We start from the raw sequence: 17,601 nt of genomic DNA, 5'->3' as shown, positions 1-17,601 counted from the left end.
CAAATACTTTCCGGTTATCACAGGAATTTAATTCCCTTTCTATAGCTTCTTTTCACTTTGGCCAATCAAGTCTCTGTTTGCATTCTGCAACAGACTTTAGTTGAGGATCCTCATTTAAAACATGAAGAGCTATATGAAAGGCAAATATATCATCAACAATGATATTTTCTCTCTCTAGTATCTGATGTAAATAATTTATTGAGATCTCATGATTTTCAGATACTTGTAATTCTTTAGGAATTACATCGCTTTCATTGGTTGATTAGTCATTTTCGTCATTGTTTGGTTTCCATCTTGCCTCTTTCTTTTTCTAGGCATAGAATCTTTGGAACCAACTGGTCGACCATGTTATTGACGAATTTTAGACTCATTTGCTGCCAAATTTATTTGTCCTTCAAGGACATTAATTTTAGCTGGAGTATTTGCAGCATATATGTGAGATTGTGTCACTTTTCTTGTATCTACAAAAGCATCAGGAATTTGATTTGCAATCTTTTGCAAATGAATGATCTTTTCAATTTCTTGTTCACATTGATTTGTTCTATAATCAAAATGTGATAAGTTTTTCTCATTTCAAGAGAGTTCCTTGTGTTTTTCTGGATGTAGATTTATTCTTTATAATGTTGGAAATGTCATTTCGTCAAAATGACAATCTGCAAAACGTGCAGTAAATAAATCACCTGTTAAAGGTTCTATATACCTTATAACCGAGGGTGAATTAAATCCAACATATATCCCAAGTCTTTGTTGGGGACCCATTTTTGTTCGTTGTGGGGGGTGCAATTGGGACTTAAACCGCGCAACCAAAAGTTCGTAAGTGAGAAACATCAGGTTCTCAGCAAAAAATAATTTGCATTGGGAAGTATTCATGATTGGCTTATGTCGAACTAATGTTGCAGCATGTAATATGGCATGACCCCAAACAATAGTTGGGAGTTTTGATTTCATAAGTAATGGTCTAGCAATAATTTGAAGACGTTTAATCAATGATTCTGCTAAACCATTTTGAGTATGGACACAAGCTACTGGATATTCAATCTCAATTTCAATAACCATACAATAGTTTTCAAATGCTTGAGACATAAACTCACTAGCATTATCAAGACGAATTCTTTTAATTGAATTGTCTGTGAATTGAGCTCTTAATTTTATGATTTGAGCAAGTAGTCTAGCAAATGTTGCATTTCCAGTAGAAAGCAAGCATACATGTGACCATCTATAAAAGGCATCAATTAATACCATAAAATATCGAAAAGTTCCACAAGGTGGATGTATAGGTCCATAAATGTCTCCTTTAATTATTTCTAAGAAAGATGGAGATTCAGTATTATCCTTCGTATATGAAGGTCTAATGACTAACTTGCCTTGCGCACGAGCATCACATGAGAATTCAATTGTAGAAAGAACCTTTTGATTCTTATGTTGTGCCCATATGAATTATTAATTATTCAGCGCATCATAGTTGCTCCAGGATGTCCAAACCTATCATGCCAAATTAAGCTTAAAGCTTTTGAGTCATTGAACTTTGCGTTCATGACATGGTTTGTCTCAATTGCTTTTATGAATGTATAATACATTCCAGAAGGTAATGATGCTAATTTTTCTTTTGTCAGCTTATAGCCTGAAACAAAAGAATTTATGCAAAGATATTCATTTCTACCTTCCACACAATTGTCTCGATGTGGTATCCATTATTACGGACATTCTTGAAACTTAGTAAGTTCATTTTAAACTTACTAGAGTACAGGGCATTTTTAATATCTAATTTAGTATCATTTGACAAAATGATACACGCTCTTCCGGAGCCTTCAATGATGTTTGATGCACCTGATATTGTGTTAACATTATTCTCAACTAATGTCAAAACTTAAGGAAATACTTCTTCTTTTGAAAAATAATTTGTGTATTGTCACTATCACCAAGACAAATATCATAATATTCCATATGATGTTAGTGTATAGATGTTTATGCCTTGTTAAAAACCTCTCCGCAAAAACCTTAAAGGAAAAATTCGGTAGAGGAAAAGAGTACAAGACATATATATTTACGCATATATTACACTATAGTTGTCTCGTTAAAAACCTTAACTAAGAAAACCTCGTAGGAAAAAAACTTAGTAAGGAAAAAAGAGTACAACCATTTGGCCTTTAGGGCCATTTGACCTTCACGGTCTAATTTTCAAAAACATGTAATATATGTTTCTATTCAAGAGTATGTAATATTCTTCAGGAATATTACTTGTGCTACTTTAATAGCATCAACTAAAGATCTTGAATGTAATATTATTCAGAACACTACTTGTGCTCAAGGTCTAATTTTCGTGAGCATATAATATGAATTGCTCTTCAAAAGCATGTAATATCCTTTAGGAATATTACTTATGCTACTTTAATAGCATCAATTTAAGATCTTGAATGTAATATTCTTCAGGAATAGTACTTGTGTTATTTAAATAACATCAATTAATTTTCAAGATCATTTTGAAAAAAAAAATAGAATGTATATATATAATATATTTCAAAATATAACATGTTAAACCTCGAAATAAGAGCACAAAAATCACGAAATTTTGGTATGAAAATCGATAACAATAAACTTCACAGTAAATAAATTGATATCACAAGAAGGAATTGAATAAACAAAGGATTTTCATAAATTGTATTAATAAATCAGTTCAAAGGCAATAACTTTTATTGCCACGGTTAATATAATTACAACATAAGAATTGAACATAAAGATTCAGTTGCTCTATTAATTAAGAGACTATCATCAATAGATACATATCAGTAGATTTCAAAGAGGTTCATTGTCTGTATAGGACAACTATGCTTTAGAAAGTTTGCCATCAAATATGGGAAGAATGAAGTTTTCAACTGCTTTATACTTCAAGGAACTTGGTATCGATTTTGATACCCTTACTATCACGATTATGTGATTTCCTTCAATAGAAACAAACTCCAACAGAAAGAGAGAAAACGAGTAAAATATACTTCATGTCAATTTAAGCTACTTAGCCTGATTTTTGATAAAAAGTTTCGCACACATATCATGAAAAAAATTGAACAATATTAATTGCCACTTAATATAAATACATCAAAAGCAATGATTTGAGCCTATACCACTCAATATTTATAAAATGATTTGAGCCTATATTTGTAATCGAGCAGTGACTATTCAAGAGAAAAGTAAGTAATGTATACCCGACGAAGTTAATCAAGTTCGCTCAATGGCCAATTAAAAATTGAAGGAAACTTGCAGACAACAACCATATATATAAGGGATTTAATTAAGAGCGTATGAATAAACAAACATATGAAATAATTCTATATCTCATGGTTATGAATTATTAGAATTACAAGTGGATGTATGAAATCAATTAATCAAATAAAGCATATTCTCTCAAAATAGGTTTCTCGATTATCAAGCCATTAAAATCTTAAAACTTCTTCTATAAAATCAAACATAATATGAGAAATTTCGTGAAATCAAATAGAGATGAACTTATTTAATTAACTACACTCTTATATGATTCACATAAAATCGAAACATGTTGATGGCACAAAAAGTAAAGTAGAATGAATTACCTTTCTACAATCGAAGGGAGATGAGAGAATTAGAACTATCGTGCTGATAACGTGTTATAAACTAGAGAGAAGCGAGAGAATAGAGAAGAGAATACGAATGAAGTGTATTCAATATGGAGGCTAAAGGCCTCTATTTATACAAGTAGGAAGCTAGGGTTTTAGGGAGATTTCTTGGTCAACACACATAAGATATATCTTATAGATATATTTACAACAATTTATAAATAAACCTTCAATTTTATTATAACTCCAAAATTGCCACTCAAATTGAAATCTTGTCTTTTTAAGGGTAACCAAAATATTCAATCTCATCCTTTTAGAAAATGATGAAAAGCTTTGCTTCAATAGATAGGCCAACTTCACGGAAAAAAACCTTTTGGGGGTAACCAAAATATTCCCGCGTGGTTTCCCATGCTCATAATGGACCCAACAGATATATACCATCAAAGGAGCAGAGACCAGCTACTAAAAACTCAACCAAACAAAACAAACCAGAGAAAGAAATTAGGCCTATTGCAATGAAAACACTCCTCCTAGCATCTACCGGACAAATCTCGTCAAAAATTGCTCATCAAGATGTTGCAACCAAAGCCTTAAACCCCTTACACAACACAGGAACTATTGGAAACCGGAGGGACAAAGACAGCCACAAACCCGAACACAAATGAACCAACGCTAAACGAGAGGCACATGCAAGAGCAAGGAAAGCCAAGAAGAAGGGATAAAAACCACACACATACGTAAACAAGAAAGAACGCCCACCCCCAAGCAAACGACAAAACAAAAGGGAAAAGACAGAAACTTCCCTGGAAAGAACATCACCCTTAAGTAACGATCCGAACATAAAGTAGGAGCCGCTTGTCATCACGCACCAACTGAAGAATACCAGGGATCGTAAAAGATCAAAAACCATCCTCAGCCACCGAAGGGGCCATGTAATCAGCAACCCGATTCCCCTCCCTGAAGATATGAGTGATAATAATGTGAAGATCAGCAATGTCATGAATCACCCTCCTTCATCGGCTGAAGAATCTCCAAGGCACTGAGTCCGAACGAGAGCGAAAAAGGTCAACCATATAAGTGCAATCCGTCTCAGTCCAGATGTAATCCCAACCATGAACCACAATATGCTCCAGAGCAATGATAAGAGCGAACAGCTCCGCTTCGAACGCCCAACCACGACCAGCAGAGAAATGGAAGCAACCAATAACCGAACTAGAATCACGGATAATACCACCAGCATGGATAAAAGGAGGTGAGCCATGAACATAACCATCAATGTTAATCTTCCACCAAAGATGAGGAGGAGGAAGCCAGAACACATAAATGTAAGAAGTAGGACGACGGGGTTTGCCCGGCACCCCCAGACCGTGAAGAATAAGCAACTCCTCCACAGAATTAGCCATCTCACCCAAATTGAAACGAGCGGCCTCGAGAATAAAAGCTTTGACCTGAATGGTCAGAGCCACATCAAAAATAGGAGCCTCAACAAACACCACCTGTTCCGATGATTCCAAAGACTCCACAAAGCAGACATGACACCAACCTGAAGGAATATTAACCTGAATTAATGCTCCGTTTGCCCGATGATCGTTTCTTGGATTATTATTAATTTATCATACAACGATTAATCCTAACATGCTCCTATGAATTTAATTGCTGCATGTTGGAGTTAGGATTACTTACTTGAGAAGTGTATGCAAAGACTGTCGATGATCGAATCGAATGACTCCAGTTCTGACCTTCTGAACTGTATCCCGCTCAGCTTTCATCGTTAGATGGACAACGATCTATGAAAGTCCCTAGGCAGAAATCTGTTCCTCACGTGTGGCGCCTCCTCTGCTCTCTCAAACCCTAATTAATTAGTGTGTGTGTGTATTTTCCTGAGAGCAGACAGCTATATTTAAATAATTAAATACGTATGGGGCGCCTATTTCTGGTGAGGGACGATTTTCTGCCTGTACTAGGGCTAGGAGACTTTGGGCCAGTCCAGGGACCAGATACAAGGAATAAAGATGGGCCTCAAATAAATTAATTATCCATGGTCAGCCCAGACCATAATTAATTTATAAATATTAGTTCATTCCACTAGAGAACCAATATTGACTTACCCCTTTATTGCCGGTGATGAGTCGGGGCTTGTATTTAGACTTATTAAATCTATGTATTTAAAATATCTGACATCCATTAATTAATTAGAGCTCTGATAGCTTAAATTAATTAATCTCTTTGTAATCCTTAAGAAGTACCACTCAAACTTTATTATTGCACTTGAACTTAATCAACCTGCAGGGTTTAGCGCAATAAACTTTATTGAGCTTCTTAAGGGGATGTCATTATCCTATATCGGATACGGGTACTAATACAGATAATCAAATATCATATATTAACCGCTATCACCCAAGATACAGAGTACTCAAGTTACTATATAACTCTCACTCATAGTAAATCAAAGTGATACACGAATTAACATATATATCTGAAATCTTATTAGTATTAAGATTTTGTTAAGTCACCGAGATCTTGATTCTTCACTTAAGTCAGAGAAAAGAATACATCTCACTGTGGTCCTATCAATACGTTATGGCGTACCAGTATAGACAAGTAGTCAAGACAAACTACTTCCATCTATACTGCAGCCTAAAACGATGACTCGTCCTAAAGTCATCTTGGCTGTGATCATTTTATATCTCTTAAGTTTACTCCAATTATATGGACTTCTGTGATCTACAACACACCATATTATATAGAGATAGAGAACATACATATGCAATCATGAACACAATCAGATAGGAGATTAAAACAGTGAACATAGGAATCATTGTATACAAGCATAAAAGGTTCTTGCTTTCAGTATACAAATCCAACACAACCCGCCAGAGATTGGTCACCTGCTTGCTGGCAGGAACCTTCATCGCCCAGATAACAAGACTCCCAATATCCAAGATCGAAGAACCATCAAAGTGAAACCAAGAAAAAAGGGAGCTCCAAACGTGTCGAGCAATCGCACACTCCCAAAAGAGGTGATCAATATCCTCCCCAGCTTCTCTAGAAAGCGGGAACCAACCATGGCCCATAAAACCCTGGCGACGCAGTGAACTGGCCGTCTGGAAACGATCCAGAACAACCCTCCAAGTAACAATAGATCTGCGAACAGGCATAAAAGGCGCCCAGATCCATTTACCCCAATTGACAGTCGGAAAGCTAGGACGCATATAATCCAAGGCAAGAGAAGAAGTGACCTATCCAAAGTGTGACTAAGTCCAAGCACGGCGGTCCTCTACCCCACTAATAGGGATGTCAAAAGTAATGTCCGGAAAGCTCATTAAATTACCTTTAATTTGATATACAATATGCAAAAAATAGCTTTAAAATAAGCAAAGCTATGATAATTTGAAGTAGTAATACATAAAATAATGTATATTTATTGACAAGAATAATTTCCTTAAAGAAGTAAAGACATTTTACTTGAAACTAGATTCGTATTCAATTTTTTTTAATATATATGAAATTATGTACTCCCTCCGTCCCACCGAAAGTGGTGCACTTCTTTTTGGCACGGGATTTAAGGAGAATAAGATTGTAATGTAAAGGTGTGTAAATGTGTGTGGGGCCACATTGTTTGTAGTGTAAAATTATTACCAAAAAATGAAATGCACCACTTTCAGTGGGACAGCCCAAAAAGGAATACGCACCATTTTCAGTGGGACGGAGGGAATATTTTATTTATTTTCTACCAAAAAATTATGGGGTCCAAGTTTTTAAATACCACCTTTTAATTAAAAGTATAGTGTTTTATAGCCCCTCTTTAAAACTAACTCTTTTGTATACCAAAATAAATTAAAAAACTGCAATACCCTTATATTATATCATTAAAGAAAAGGAAAAAAAAGAGGAAGTCAAAATCGGTCCCCCCCCCCTCCACCCCCAAATTCAAATTCCTCCCCACCTTCTCTCTCTAGAAAACTTTCGCACGTTTGGACACTATCGGCGCATCCTCACGGCCCAACACCACCTCATGATCGAATTCATCATGTCCGTTGAGATGGGCGACCCGAACGGCGACGACTCGGCGTCCGTGTCGGCGACAAGCTCCGACGAGGAGAGTTTCACACATCCTATTCCTCTGGTGAGCCCTAATTTTTGCCCCTTTCATGTTTTTACAAAATTAAAACTTAAATTCTTAGTTAAACGCATGTATATGTGTTATAATGCTTAGAGAATCATGCTTAGTTGGTATATAGCTTGAGTTTGTTGAGATTTGTTGAAAATTTCTTGAGAATGAAGGTCGTTTTTTTTTGAAATTTTCGACATTGTTGTTGGTTGGGTTTGGACATTGTTGGTTGGAATGTGTAGCTTTAGTTCTTGAGGGCTCGATGGAGGTGAGGAAGATGACTCCATCGAGCCCAAAATGGGAGGCACGGGTTGGGCACGACAACGAGGGATGCCGAGGGCACGATCGTGCCCACCGTCATGCCCACGACGACACCTCATCTCTTTCCCATCATCACTTTACCAATATTTTCTAATCACTCTAATCTCTGCCTCTGCAAATTTTAGTCACAATGTCTAATTCTAGAAAGAAAATCACTGTAAAATTTGAAACAACCTGGATTTGATCTCAAGACGTATTGGACATCTCTAATTAAATAAATTGATCGGAAGCTCGACAAGGCGATTCCTGTGAAGTAACCGCAGAAGATCTATGAAGCAATGTGTTTGTGGAGAGAAAGAGAAAAGAGAGAGAGCGAAAGAGGATAGAGAGGAAAGAGAGAGAGAGAGAGAAGATGTGATATTTTTTTTGAAAATGTGTAGTGTATTTGTGATGATGTATTTGTGGGTAATTTTTTAATTTTAATCTTAGGGGCAGTTTAGTCATTTAACATAAAAAGTGGGTAATTTTTTAAGTTTGTATTTAAGTGGGTAAATTTTTAATTCACTATAAGAAATAGGCTAGTTTGATATATTGACAATATATATATATATATATATATATATAGAGGGATCTTAGACACGATCTTGTGTGTTTATTTTATCAATCCTATGGCTGATATTGTACCTAGAGGGCGAATTTTTTTTCCTAGGGTTCGAATCCTAGAGGAAGCGAAATATTTTAAATTTCGTTATTCATCAGTATATATTGCCTTTTTCATCAATATATATGTCTTATTCATTGAAAAGTAAGGGTCTCAGCGTCTCACAAAAAATAAGGGTCTCATTGGAGCGCACCCCTATATATATATATATATATATATATATATATATATATATATATATTGATCAAGAAAATGCATAAATAAACGAAGGTACCAAAGGTACCAAACAAAAAGTCTTACAACAATTTAGCCAATAGCTCGTTAGAGCTCCAATCTCTAAAACAAAAATCCTTTCTCGAGAACTTAAACACTTTGTTCCAACTCCAAGTTCTAGCTTTAATTTCCAAAATAAGACCATCGATAGACCACTGTTTACCTTCAAAGCGGGTATCATTTCTCCGCTTCCAAATGAGCCAACTGGTGCACATCCACAACGCCTTGAGGAAGTTCTCACAATCCTTTCCTTTAGCCAAATGTGTGAACATGTTGAAGTGGGAGTCGATACCTCTAGGACGAACCGGGCAGCTCCCGAGCCAAGTTTGCACCCTGTTCCACACCATTTCGGTTTTAGGGCACGTCAAGAAGACGTGCTCAACCGATTCGGGGCTGTGAAAACAAGAATTACATGTCATCTCCTCCACGCCCAACGGCACGTTCCTCTTCCTCAAATTGTCACAAGTTGGTAATCTGCTCCTCAAAATCCTCCAAGTTGTAACTTTGGCTTTATGAGTTGCTGGTGTTGTCCAGATTCTAGCCAATGTGTCGTTGTTTCTGATTGTCGAAGTGCTCTCGTTACGAGAATCCTTAATCACCGAGTAAGCGGATTTTGTTGAGTAGTCGCCGCCTTTGGAAGCTTTCCAGATCCATCTTTCTCTGTTACCTGCAATTGGGGCAAATTCTGAAATAAAAGCAATCAAAGCGTTAGTGGCCTCGACTTCTCTCTCAAAAAGATCTCTTCTCCACTTCAACTCCCAAACCCACTCTCCATTAACCCACCTTCCAAAATCCCCAACAAACGCCTCCTTATTCAAACTAAGGTGAAAGAGTCTAGGAAACAAAAACCGAAGAGGTGTCTTTCCCGCCCAAGTATGACTCCAGAATTTTGTTTCCTGCCCGTTCCCAACTTGTCTATTAACATTATCTATAAACCATCGCTCGCTCACTGAACCTGCTCTCGCAACAATGATCGGCCACCAACCCCCAGTTTGCCTTTGTGTACCCCCAATGAACATGCCCTCCTCTCCCCATTCCAACTCCCCATAGATTGATCTCACAATTCTCGCCCACAACCTCCCTCCCCCTTGAAGATATCTCCAGATCCACTTGAAAACCAAGGCATTATTAAACCATTCGACATTCCTAAGCCTCAAGCCACCCTCATTTTTGTCAAGACACAATTCGGACCATTTCACCCAAGTAATCCGTCGAGAAAGCCCTTTCCCCCCCCCCCCCCTCCCCATAAAAACTGTCCGAATATGGAATTTAAGGATTTCACAGTTGAAGAAGGGATAAAGGAAAAAGAGAGCTGGTAAGTGGGAATTGCCTGCAGAACTGCTTTAACCAAGGTGATGCGCCCTGCAAACGACAATTTTCGGTTCTTCCACCCATCGATCTTCTTTTTGACTTTCTCCACAATATAGTTCCAATCCACCACGCTTTTGGGTTTTCCACTGACTTTGATACCGAGATACTTGAAGGTTCTTCCAATACCGAGATACCGGTTCTTCCACCCATCGATATTGTTCTTAATTATCTCTAATATTCTCCACTTGTTTCAAAATATATATATATATATATATATATATATATATATATATATTGAAACAAGTGGAGAATATTAGAGATAATTAAGAACAATATCCAATATTAAAATTACGTTAATTACCAATTTAAAGTGTCATTGACATACAGTGACACATACTTATTAATGATAATAAAATTTGTCACCGTTATCTATTATTTGTGACGGGAGATATTATTATAGTATAGAGATGTTTGGAGTGATAAAAAAAGATTGTCATAAACATATAATGACGATAAATATTGACAACAAAAAAACATGTCACTGATATATAGTTTTTGTGTCAAACGAAAATATTATCACTAAATATATATGTCTAGTGATAACACCATAATCGTCTAATCATCACTGATATATAGTGACGGTAAATATTGATAATAATATATTTTATCACTGATTTATTTTATTGTGATGTGACAAATAATCGTCACTATACATATATGGTTATAGTGACATAAATAAGATCGTCACTGACTTTTAGTGACAAAAAATATTGACAACAACAAAACTTGTCACTATTATAGTTTGTTGTGACAAAAAAAATAGTCTCACAACATATATATTTGTAGTGACAACGACATGATCGTCACTGACATATAGTGACGATAAATACTGACAAAAATAAATTGTGTCACTGTTCCATATTTTTGTGACGACAAAATTTATTGTCGCTACATATATATTATAGTGATAAAATTATGGTCGTCACTAACATATAGTGACAACAATAAAATTTGTCATTGTTGCGGTATTTTGTGACGACAAAAATTGGTATCACAATGCAGACGTTTGTAGTGACAAAATTTTTGTCGTCACTTAGATTGTCGTCACAAGAACTTGTTTTTCTTATAGTTGTACTTTATCTACATAACTCCAATTGAGGCAAAACAAGCGACTACATAAAACTCTTTTGAAAATGAAGAAGTAATTATTCTGGACATAATAAGAAAGGAGATCGATTGAGGGGTCAAATGGAGCATTGAAGTCTGCTAATCTTTATTGATGAATTCATCTGCAAATTCTTCAGTTATTTTTAAACTCCTCTATGCAGCAATTAAATTAATAGAAGCTTGCTAGGTTTAATCCAAGAGATGATGCTCAGAAAAATTGAATGTTAATTAATTTTATTATTCCTACAGAACATAGAACGAGCTTTTGACGTTCTTGAATCATGTAAGGTTATTATCAAATTGGCTATGAGAAAAGGAGCAACATGTCATGTTTGCGAGCATTACTTAATTTATTTTGCACAACATTATCATGATAATCGATGATGAAGTTGAAAAAGCTACGCAATGGGAAGAGGAGGGGAACAACATCGTCAACACTCATGAAGCTACGAAAGGAGTTTTGTCGAAATCTCGAGCATATTTGGCTCGAGATACAAGCATTCTCGATAAACGAATCAACCACCTCCTCTAACAAGATATAATCGAATATATTTGGGCATGATTATATCATATCCAGTCGTAATTTACATTTGAATTTTGATTATTGTAATTTTCTATTTTTAAATTTAATAAATTTTTTATTTTTAAAATTCGATATTCATTTTATTTAAAATTCGATTCTTAAATAATAAAATGAAAAATCTATAGATTTTCTCTATAAAGCCCCCACTATAGAAGGATGGATCTAAAGAAAAAGAAGTGCCACCATTTGAGCCCCCGGTTAGCTCGTCCATTGGGGTTGCTCTAACAGACTTGTCCTAAAATCATGCATTAATTTCTCATTTCTCATTTCTCATTTTTCATATACAAACAACCACTACAGCATACATACCAAAAAATTATGTAAGGCAAGCTCCAAATATATTTTCTGAAACAATTCTTTAAGCAATTATTTCATCAGCCATGCATTCCCTAAGTCTGACTTCGGCCATAAGATTGTCCTTTCCGATGATGTCACAACACTCACATCTATCCATCTGAGACAACAAAAGTAACTTGAGATTACAATTCAAATTAAATAAATAAGAATCACTTGGTATCATTTTCGTCTTTGTTATAATTTCATATCCTAATCCATTAAACATATAATTTTTCTCTCCTTTTTCATCAGATAAACACACCATAGGATTCACTAAAAATCTGAGAATGACCGTTCAAACTTCAACTAAACTTCATATTTAAGGAAATAGTATTGTTCAGTTTTTCTAGAAGACTATGTAAATCAATTTAATTTGTCTTCTTTGTAGAGCCTCTAAATAAATAAAACAAGAGACAAGTTATGAAGCACGAGAGACAACTTAATTATATGAGTAGACTTTAAAAATATTCAAATTGAAATAGTATAAATAAAAATTATCCACTAATTAAAATTAAAAAAAAAAGTTTAAAATTAGCCACCATTTTATCTTTCACGTAAAAAAACTTAAAAATTATCTACTATTTGAGTTTTTGAGCGACAATTCTCAACCAATAATATTTCTAATTGTGAATTCGAGTTTTAAAACTTGAATTCACAACTAGATATAATGCTAGTCGTGAATTCAAATTTTAAAGCTTAAATTTACGACTAAAAATAATATATTGGTTGTGAATTTAAGCTTTAAAATTTGAATTCACAACCAACACTATTGCTAGTTGTGAATTCAAATTTAAAACTCGAATTCATAACTAGCAATAACATTAATTGTGAATTCGAACTTTAAAACTCAAATTCACAATCAACACTAGCAATTCGATTATATATTCATTGAATTGGTTGTGAATTTAAGAACATTAACAACACGTATTCATCTCAAATTAAAAAACTCATCGGAGCTCGCAATGCAATCCAAATTTTAATTAGAATTTCAAGCTAAGAAAAGCTAAAACAAAATGGAAACACTCGAGTGACTGAGCAAAATTCAAATGGGCAAGAAATTGACTTGGTGGATCAATGTTGAATCAAACTCACTGAAATGCTCAGTCTTTAATGTCGAAACTGAAAAACCAGCGAGTGAAACGAGAGAAAACTGCGAACACAGATATAAATGCTGCTTCACTCAGTTTGCCATTTTCCTCTAGAAGGAACAACATTATCTCTTTTAGTTGCCAAAACCAGCGACACCAAGAGATTAAGATGGCTGCAGCGTTATCTCGTCGTCCATCGCATTAGAGAAAGACAGAACTAGGGGGAGGGAACCAGGTTGATAGAGAGAGAGAGACGTCGAGGGATGAAGGCGCACGGAAATGACGATGACGGATTTCGCCTGAGGAGGAGGTGGTGGATTTCGCCGGAGGAGGTGGCGGCGACAATTTTCAGAGGGAAAGGGTGAGATTTGAGAGAGATGAGAGCAGATAGAGAGAAGAGGTTGAGTACTTGCGTGAGAGAGAGAGAGAGAGAATTTTTAAATATCATGGGAAATTTGTATTTGTGCACCAAAAGGTAATTATTTTTAAGTATTTTATATAAGTGGGACAATTTTATTTTGACTATGTCAGAATGAAATTTTTAATACATTGACTTTACTTATATATAAGCTCTTAAATAATAATTCCTTCGTCCCTCCCTAAAATAAGTTCCTCTTTGGAGACGACACGTGTTTTAAGGAAAAGTAGTAAAGTGTATTGATAGTGGAGAAAAATATGTTATAATTAGTATTGAGAGTGGTGAAAAGGTAAAAAAGTGTTATAATTAATATTGGAAGTGATGAAAAAGTGAAAAGTAAGAATAAATAAAATATTATTAGTTGTGGGATAGTTGTCCAAAAATAGAAAGAAAGAAAGAGGAACTTATTTAGGGACGTCCCAAAAAAGAAAAAGAGGAACTTATTTTAGGGACGGAGGGAGTAAATTTCTAAACCCCAACATTTTTTTTTTCATAATCTTATAAGCATCGCAATCAATTTATGAAACTGGCCATGATATGGTTTGTTATCTCCGCATATATATATCCTTCCAATTTCATCACTTCTCAATTTTCTCTGTCTCTAATTCATAATTCTGTCTTAAATTTATATGCTAAATTATCAAAATACTTTAACCACTTATAAGCTTTTGAGATATACTCCCTCCATCCCTCAAAAGTTTGCTCCAAGGATAACAACATGAATTTTAATAAAAGTGGGTAAAAATTATTTGATGGTGGGATCATGTTCAAATATATTGTTTAAAGAGTAAGAATTGTAAAGTTGATGGTGGGGTCATGTACAAAAATAAAAACTATGTAGATTGAGCCAAAATTGTTGAAAACACCGGAAAAAAAAATTGAAGCAAACTTTTGAGGATGAAGAAAGTATCTTATAAGTTGTTAAAATTTATAAACTCTCTAAATAAACTTAGCCAAATACCCTGTATTCGTAGTTTTGTAAAGCCAACCTTCGCTACATGCATGCTCACCATACCAAACATTAGCACAAATATGTCATATGTGTACGTACCCTGATGTATTTGCAACTCAGTTTTGTGACACTAAAAATCTATTAATTTATTCATGTAGTTGTTTGTGCAAATGTTGCCATATATACTTGAATGGTGCTAACCTGATTCCGCTTAGAGGCCGGTGAATATACTTGAATCATGTTGATACCATCTGCTGAATGAGCGCCAGTTGAGGAACACGGCGGCAGAGGCCGAGGCCACGCTCGAGCATACGTGGTGATGATTTCACGACGCTCCTCTGCTTTCTCCACCACCTCGAGAAAGAAACTATGGGGGGCTTCACAAGGGTCGTTTGAGCGCGGTCGAGTGTTGAACCGATAATATGGCGGGGGACCCGAAGTCTTCATCCACGGTTTGAATGTCTCGAGGGGCATCTGCAAGTAGCTACGCGGGAATATTGTTTCGTATATTTGTGCGGAATAGCCCCAAGCGATGGAGATGCTCCAATTGCTTTCCTTGTCATGACAAATAATTTGCTGCAACATCCTGGACTGTTCGACTGCCGCCGCTGTCATAAGGTGGCGTGCGGACTCAAAACGGTCCCTGAACGGGAAGATCGGATCCACGACATCCAAGTGGTGGAGGGAGAGTAACGGGGAAAGTGGGTGGGATGATAGCAGACCCGATATATCACCACGTAAATCAATCTGCAACTTTTAACTTGTTAGGTGTCTTATTTTTTTATTGTAAATTTGTCGCCATAAAATGAGGATAAAAAAAATATTTTTTGCTCCCTCCGTCCCATTAGTAATGTCCCAGTTACTATATTGGGACATCCCACTAGTGATTTTTCATATTCTTTTTAGTAAAATATTAATAATTTAAAATATTATTATAATGGGGGCGCAACTCACAAACTCACTTTATACACAAACTTATTTAAAATAATCCTGAATATCTTCCATAAACTCACTTAATTTATACATTAACTATATTTTTTTCTTAATTTTCGTGCCCAAAAGTAATGAAATATTACTAATGAGACGGAGGGCGATTATTACTTTTTAGTGACATTATTTTTTTATGCTTTTTGAATATCTTAAATACTATGTTATTATTTATTACTATTAAGTTAGAAAATAAAACTTAATTATTTGTAAATAACAAATCAAACCAATCAAATAGTATTAATACATTTTTATTTAGTTCGATTTTGATATTAATTACTAAAGTTCGATTTAATCTCAAAAGGTTGAGCCATATTTGATTTGATTTTTTATGTTAAATCACACCAAACAAACGCAAACACCCCTAATTAATATAGTACGTACTTCTGTGTACTCCAAATATTTTCATTTCTCATGTCATGAGCAAAACCATCACAACCACTAACGTAATTAATCTATATATATGATGAAACTTAATTACGTCATAGAAAAAGAAAAGAACGGAAGCATGAAAATGTAGTAAAGAATATTAATGACCTGGTGATTCCCCATTTGGGGTGATAGATTCGCTCCGATATCAGCAATGCAATTCTTGGTTGTATTATCAGCAGAATTCAAGAACGCATATCTCTTCAAACAATTCTCCATATCCGCAGCCAAAGCTATAGCCAGAGGTGCACTCAAGATGATCCCTGCTCCACCAAATGCCTGGTTGAACGAGAACCAATAACTCGACATGATGAACTCCGACTGCCCGCCGAGGTAGAAATACTTGGTGTGGTCGTACGTCGCCACCACGTCCGCTATGTTATCCACGTAAAATATGGAATCGTCGTCTCCCATCACCAGCCACCGGAACTCTTCATCGCCCATCTCCCTCACCGCCTCCATGATCCCATGCACCATCCTCTGCGCCCGGATGTCCGATTTCTTCAATATTCCGCTCAGGTCATCCGACACCTTGTATGGCGGCAGACCCGCCGGCCACGGCAGGAGCTCCGCCGATGGGGCTTTGTCCAGGAAGAGAACGCCTCGTGTGGCGTTAGGCCGCCACCACGACTCTATGTAGGCCCTGCGGTGGCGCCACCCCTTCTCGGAGCCGAGCAGCCCGAAGACGAGGTGGCTGAGATTTGTTTCCGAGGTGTTTACGGGTAGTGGTGTTTCGGGAAACTGTGTGGGTTTGAGCAGTGGATAGAAGAAATCGGAAGCGGGGAAAAGGAGGCGTTTGTTGGTGCATGAAATGCTGATTAGATAGAGAGCGAGGCCGAGTATGAGCAGACTGCTGCATTGCCCTACAAATTTCATCTTCATAATTTTATCAAAATTTTTGGCTGCGATTACAGAATTGAGTTTTGGCACATATATGTATTCAAGTGTGCATGTGTCTGTTGTGGGAGAGTGTGTAAAGATTATTGATAGCCCATGTGACATATATCTTAGCGCGCACTCGTGAGATCATTATAAGAAGAAATTAATATTAATATATATATATATATATAGTGTGTGTGTGTGTGTTTGTGTGCGCGCGCGCCAACCAGCAAGCGTGCAGTTTTAACATTGATATAATCGTTTACGTATTCTCTTTAATTTTTAGTAAAATAATGGACGGAAGGATCTGTAGGATATTAATGCAATATTCAATGTATAATAAATATGAAATTCCTCAATTTGATTTTGAATTATTGCAATCTTGATCTAAGTATATCGGTAAATGTAAGAACCGATAGGGCAGGGCCATTTAATGACTTTGGACGGAGTACATACAGTGGCGGATCCAGGATTTCTAAATTGGGGATGCAAAAAATAATCTTATAAACACTGGTGGAGCTAGAATTTTTTTGACCGCCCCCGAAAATTTTTTTTGAG

The 17,601-nt window shown here is 35.9% G+C and overlaps 3 protein-coding genes across 3 annotated transcripts; all 3 read right to left on the bottom strand.

Annotated features, from left to right (window-relative positions):
* Positions 1-4,600: 4,600 nt before the first annotated feature.
* Positions 4,601-6,799, bottom strand: LOC131018612 (uncharacterized). Its single transcript, XM_057947327.1, has 2 exons — positions 6,476-6,799; positions 4,601-5,083 (listed from the first exon to the last, which is right to left on the bottom strand). The coding sequence occupies exons 1-2, from the start codon at positions 6,797-6,799 to the stop codon at positions 4,601-4,603; spliced, it is 807 nt and encodes a 268-aa protein (XP_057803310.1).
* Positions 6,800-8,916: 2,117 nt separating this feature from the next.
* Positions 8,917-9,912, bottom strand: LOC131018611 (uncharacterized). Its single transcript, XM_057947326.1, has one exon. The coding sequence runs from the start codon at positions 9,910-9,912 to the stop codon at positions 8,917-8,919; it is 996 nt and encodes a 331-aa protein (XP_057803309.1).
* A 2,272-nt stretch (positions 9,913-12,184) lies between these two features.
* On the bottom strand, positions 12,185-17,235 carry LOC131013998 (uncharacterized). The gene is made up of 3 exons (XM_057941934.1): positions 16,273-17,235; positions 14,950-15,495; positions 12,185-12,408 (listed from the first exon to the last, which is right to left on the bottom strand). Exons 1-3 carry the CDS (start codon positions 17,164-17,166, stop codon positions 12,313-12,315), a joined length of 1,536 nt encoding a protein of 511 aa, XP_057797917.1. The 5' UTR covers positions 17,167-17,235; the 3' UTR covers positions 12,185-12,312.
* Between the last annotated feature and the right edge of the window lie 366 nt (positions 17,236-17,601).

The sequence above is a fragment of the Salvia miltiorrhiza genome, chromosome 3 (genome assembly GCF_028751815.1).
Source record: "Salvia miltiorrhiza cultivar Shanhuang (shh) chromosome 3, IMPLAD_Smil_shh, whole genome shotgun sequence".
Taxonomy (NCBI): domain Eukaryota; kingdom Viridiplantae; phylum Streptophyta; class Magnoliopsida; order Lamiales; family Lamiaceae; genus Salvia; species Salvia miltiorrhiza.
This window is presented reverse-complemented; position numbering and strand designations above follow the sequence as displayed.

Excerpts from the sequence above, each read along its gene's own strand:
- LOC131018612 (XM_057947327.1), bottom strand. The coding sequence starts at position 6,799 with ATGCGTCCTAGCTTTCCGACTGTCAATTGGGGTAAATGGATCTGGGCG. Across the intron at positions 5,084-6,475 it reads AGGTTCCTGCCAGCAAGCAG|GTGGTGTTTGTTGAGGCTCC; the intron begins GTGACCAATCTC and ends TCATCGGAACAG.
- LOC131018611 (XM_057947326.1), bottom strand. The coding sequence starts at position 9,912 with ATGTTCATTGGGGGTACACAAAGGCAAACTGGGGGTTGGTGGCCGATC.
- LOC131013998 (XM_057941934.1), bottom strand. The coding sequence starts at position 17,166 with ATGTCACATGGGCTATCAATAATCTTTACACACTCTCCCACAACAGAC. Across the intron at positions 15,496-16,272 it reads CCCAAATGGGGAATCACCAG|ATTGATTTACGTGGTGATAT; the intron begins GTCATTAATATT and ends TAAAAGTTGCAG. Across the intron at positions 12,409-14,949 it reads CGGCCTCTAAGCGGAATCAG|ATGGATAGATGTGAGTGTTG; the intron begins GTTAGCACCATT and ends TTGTTGTCTCAG.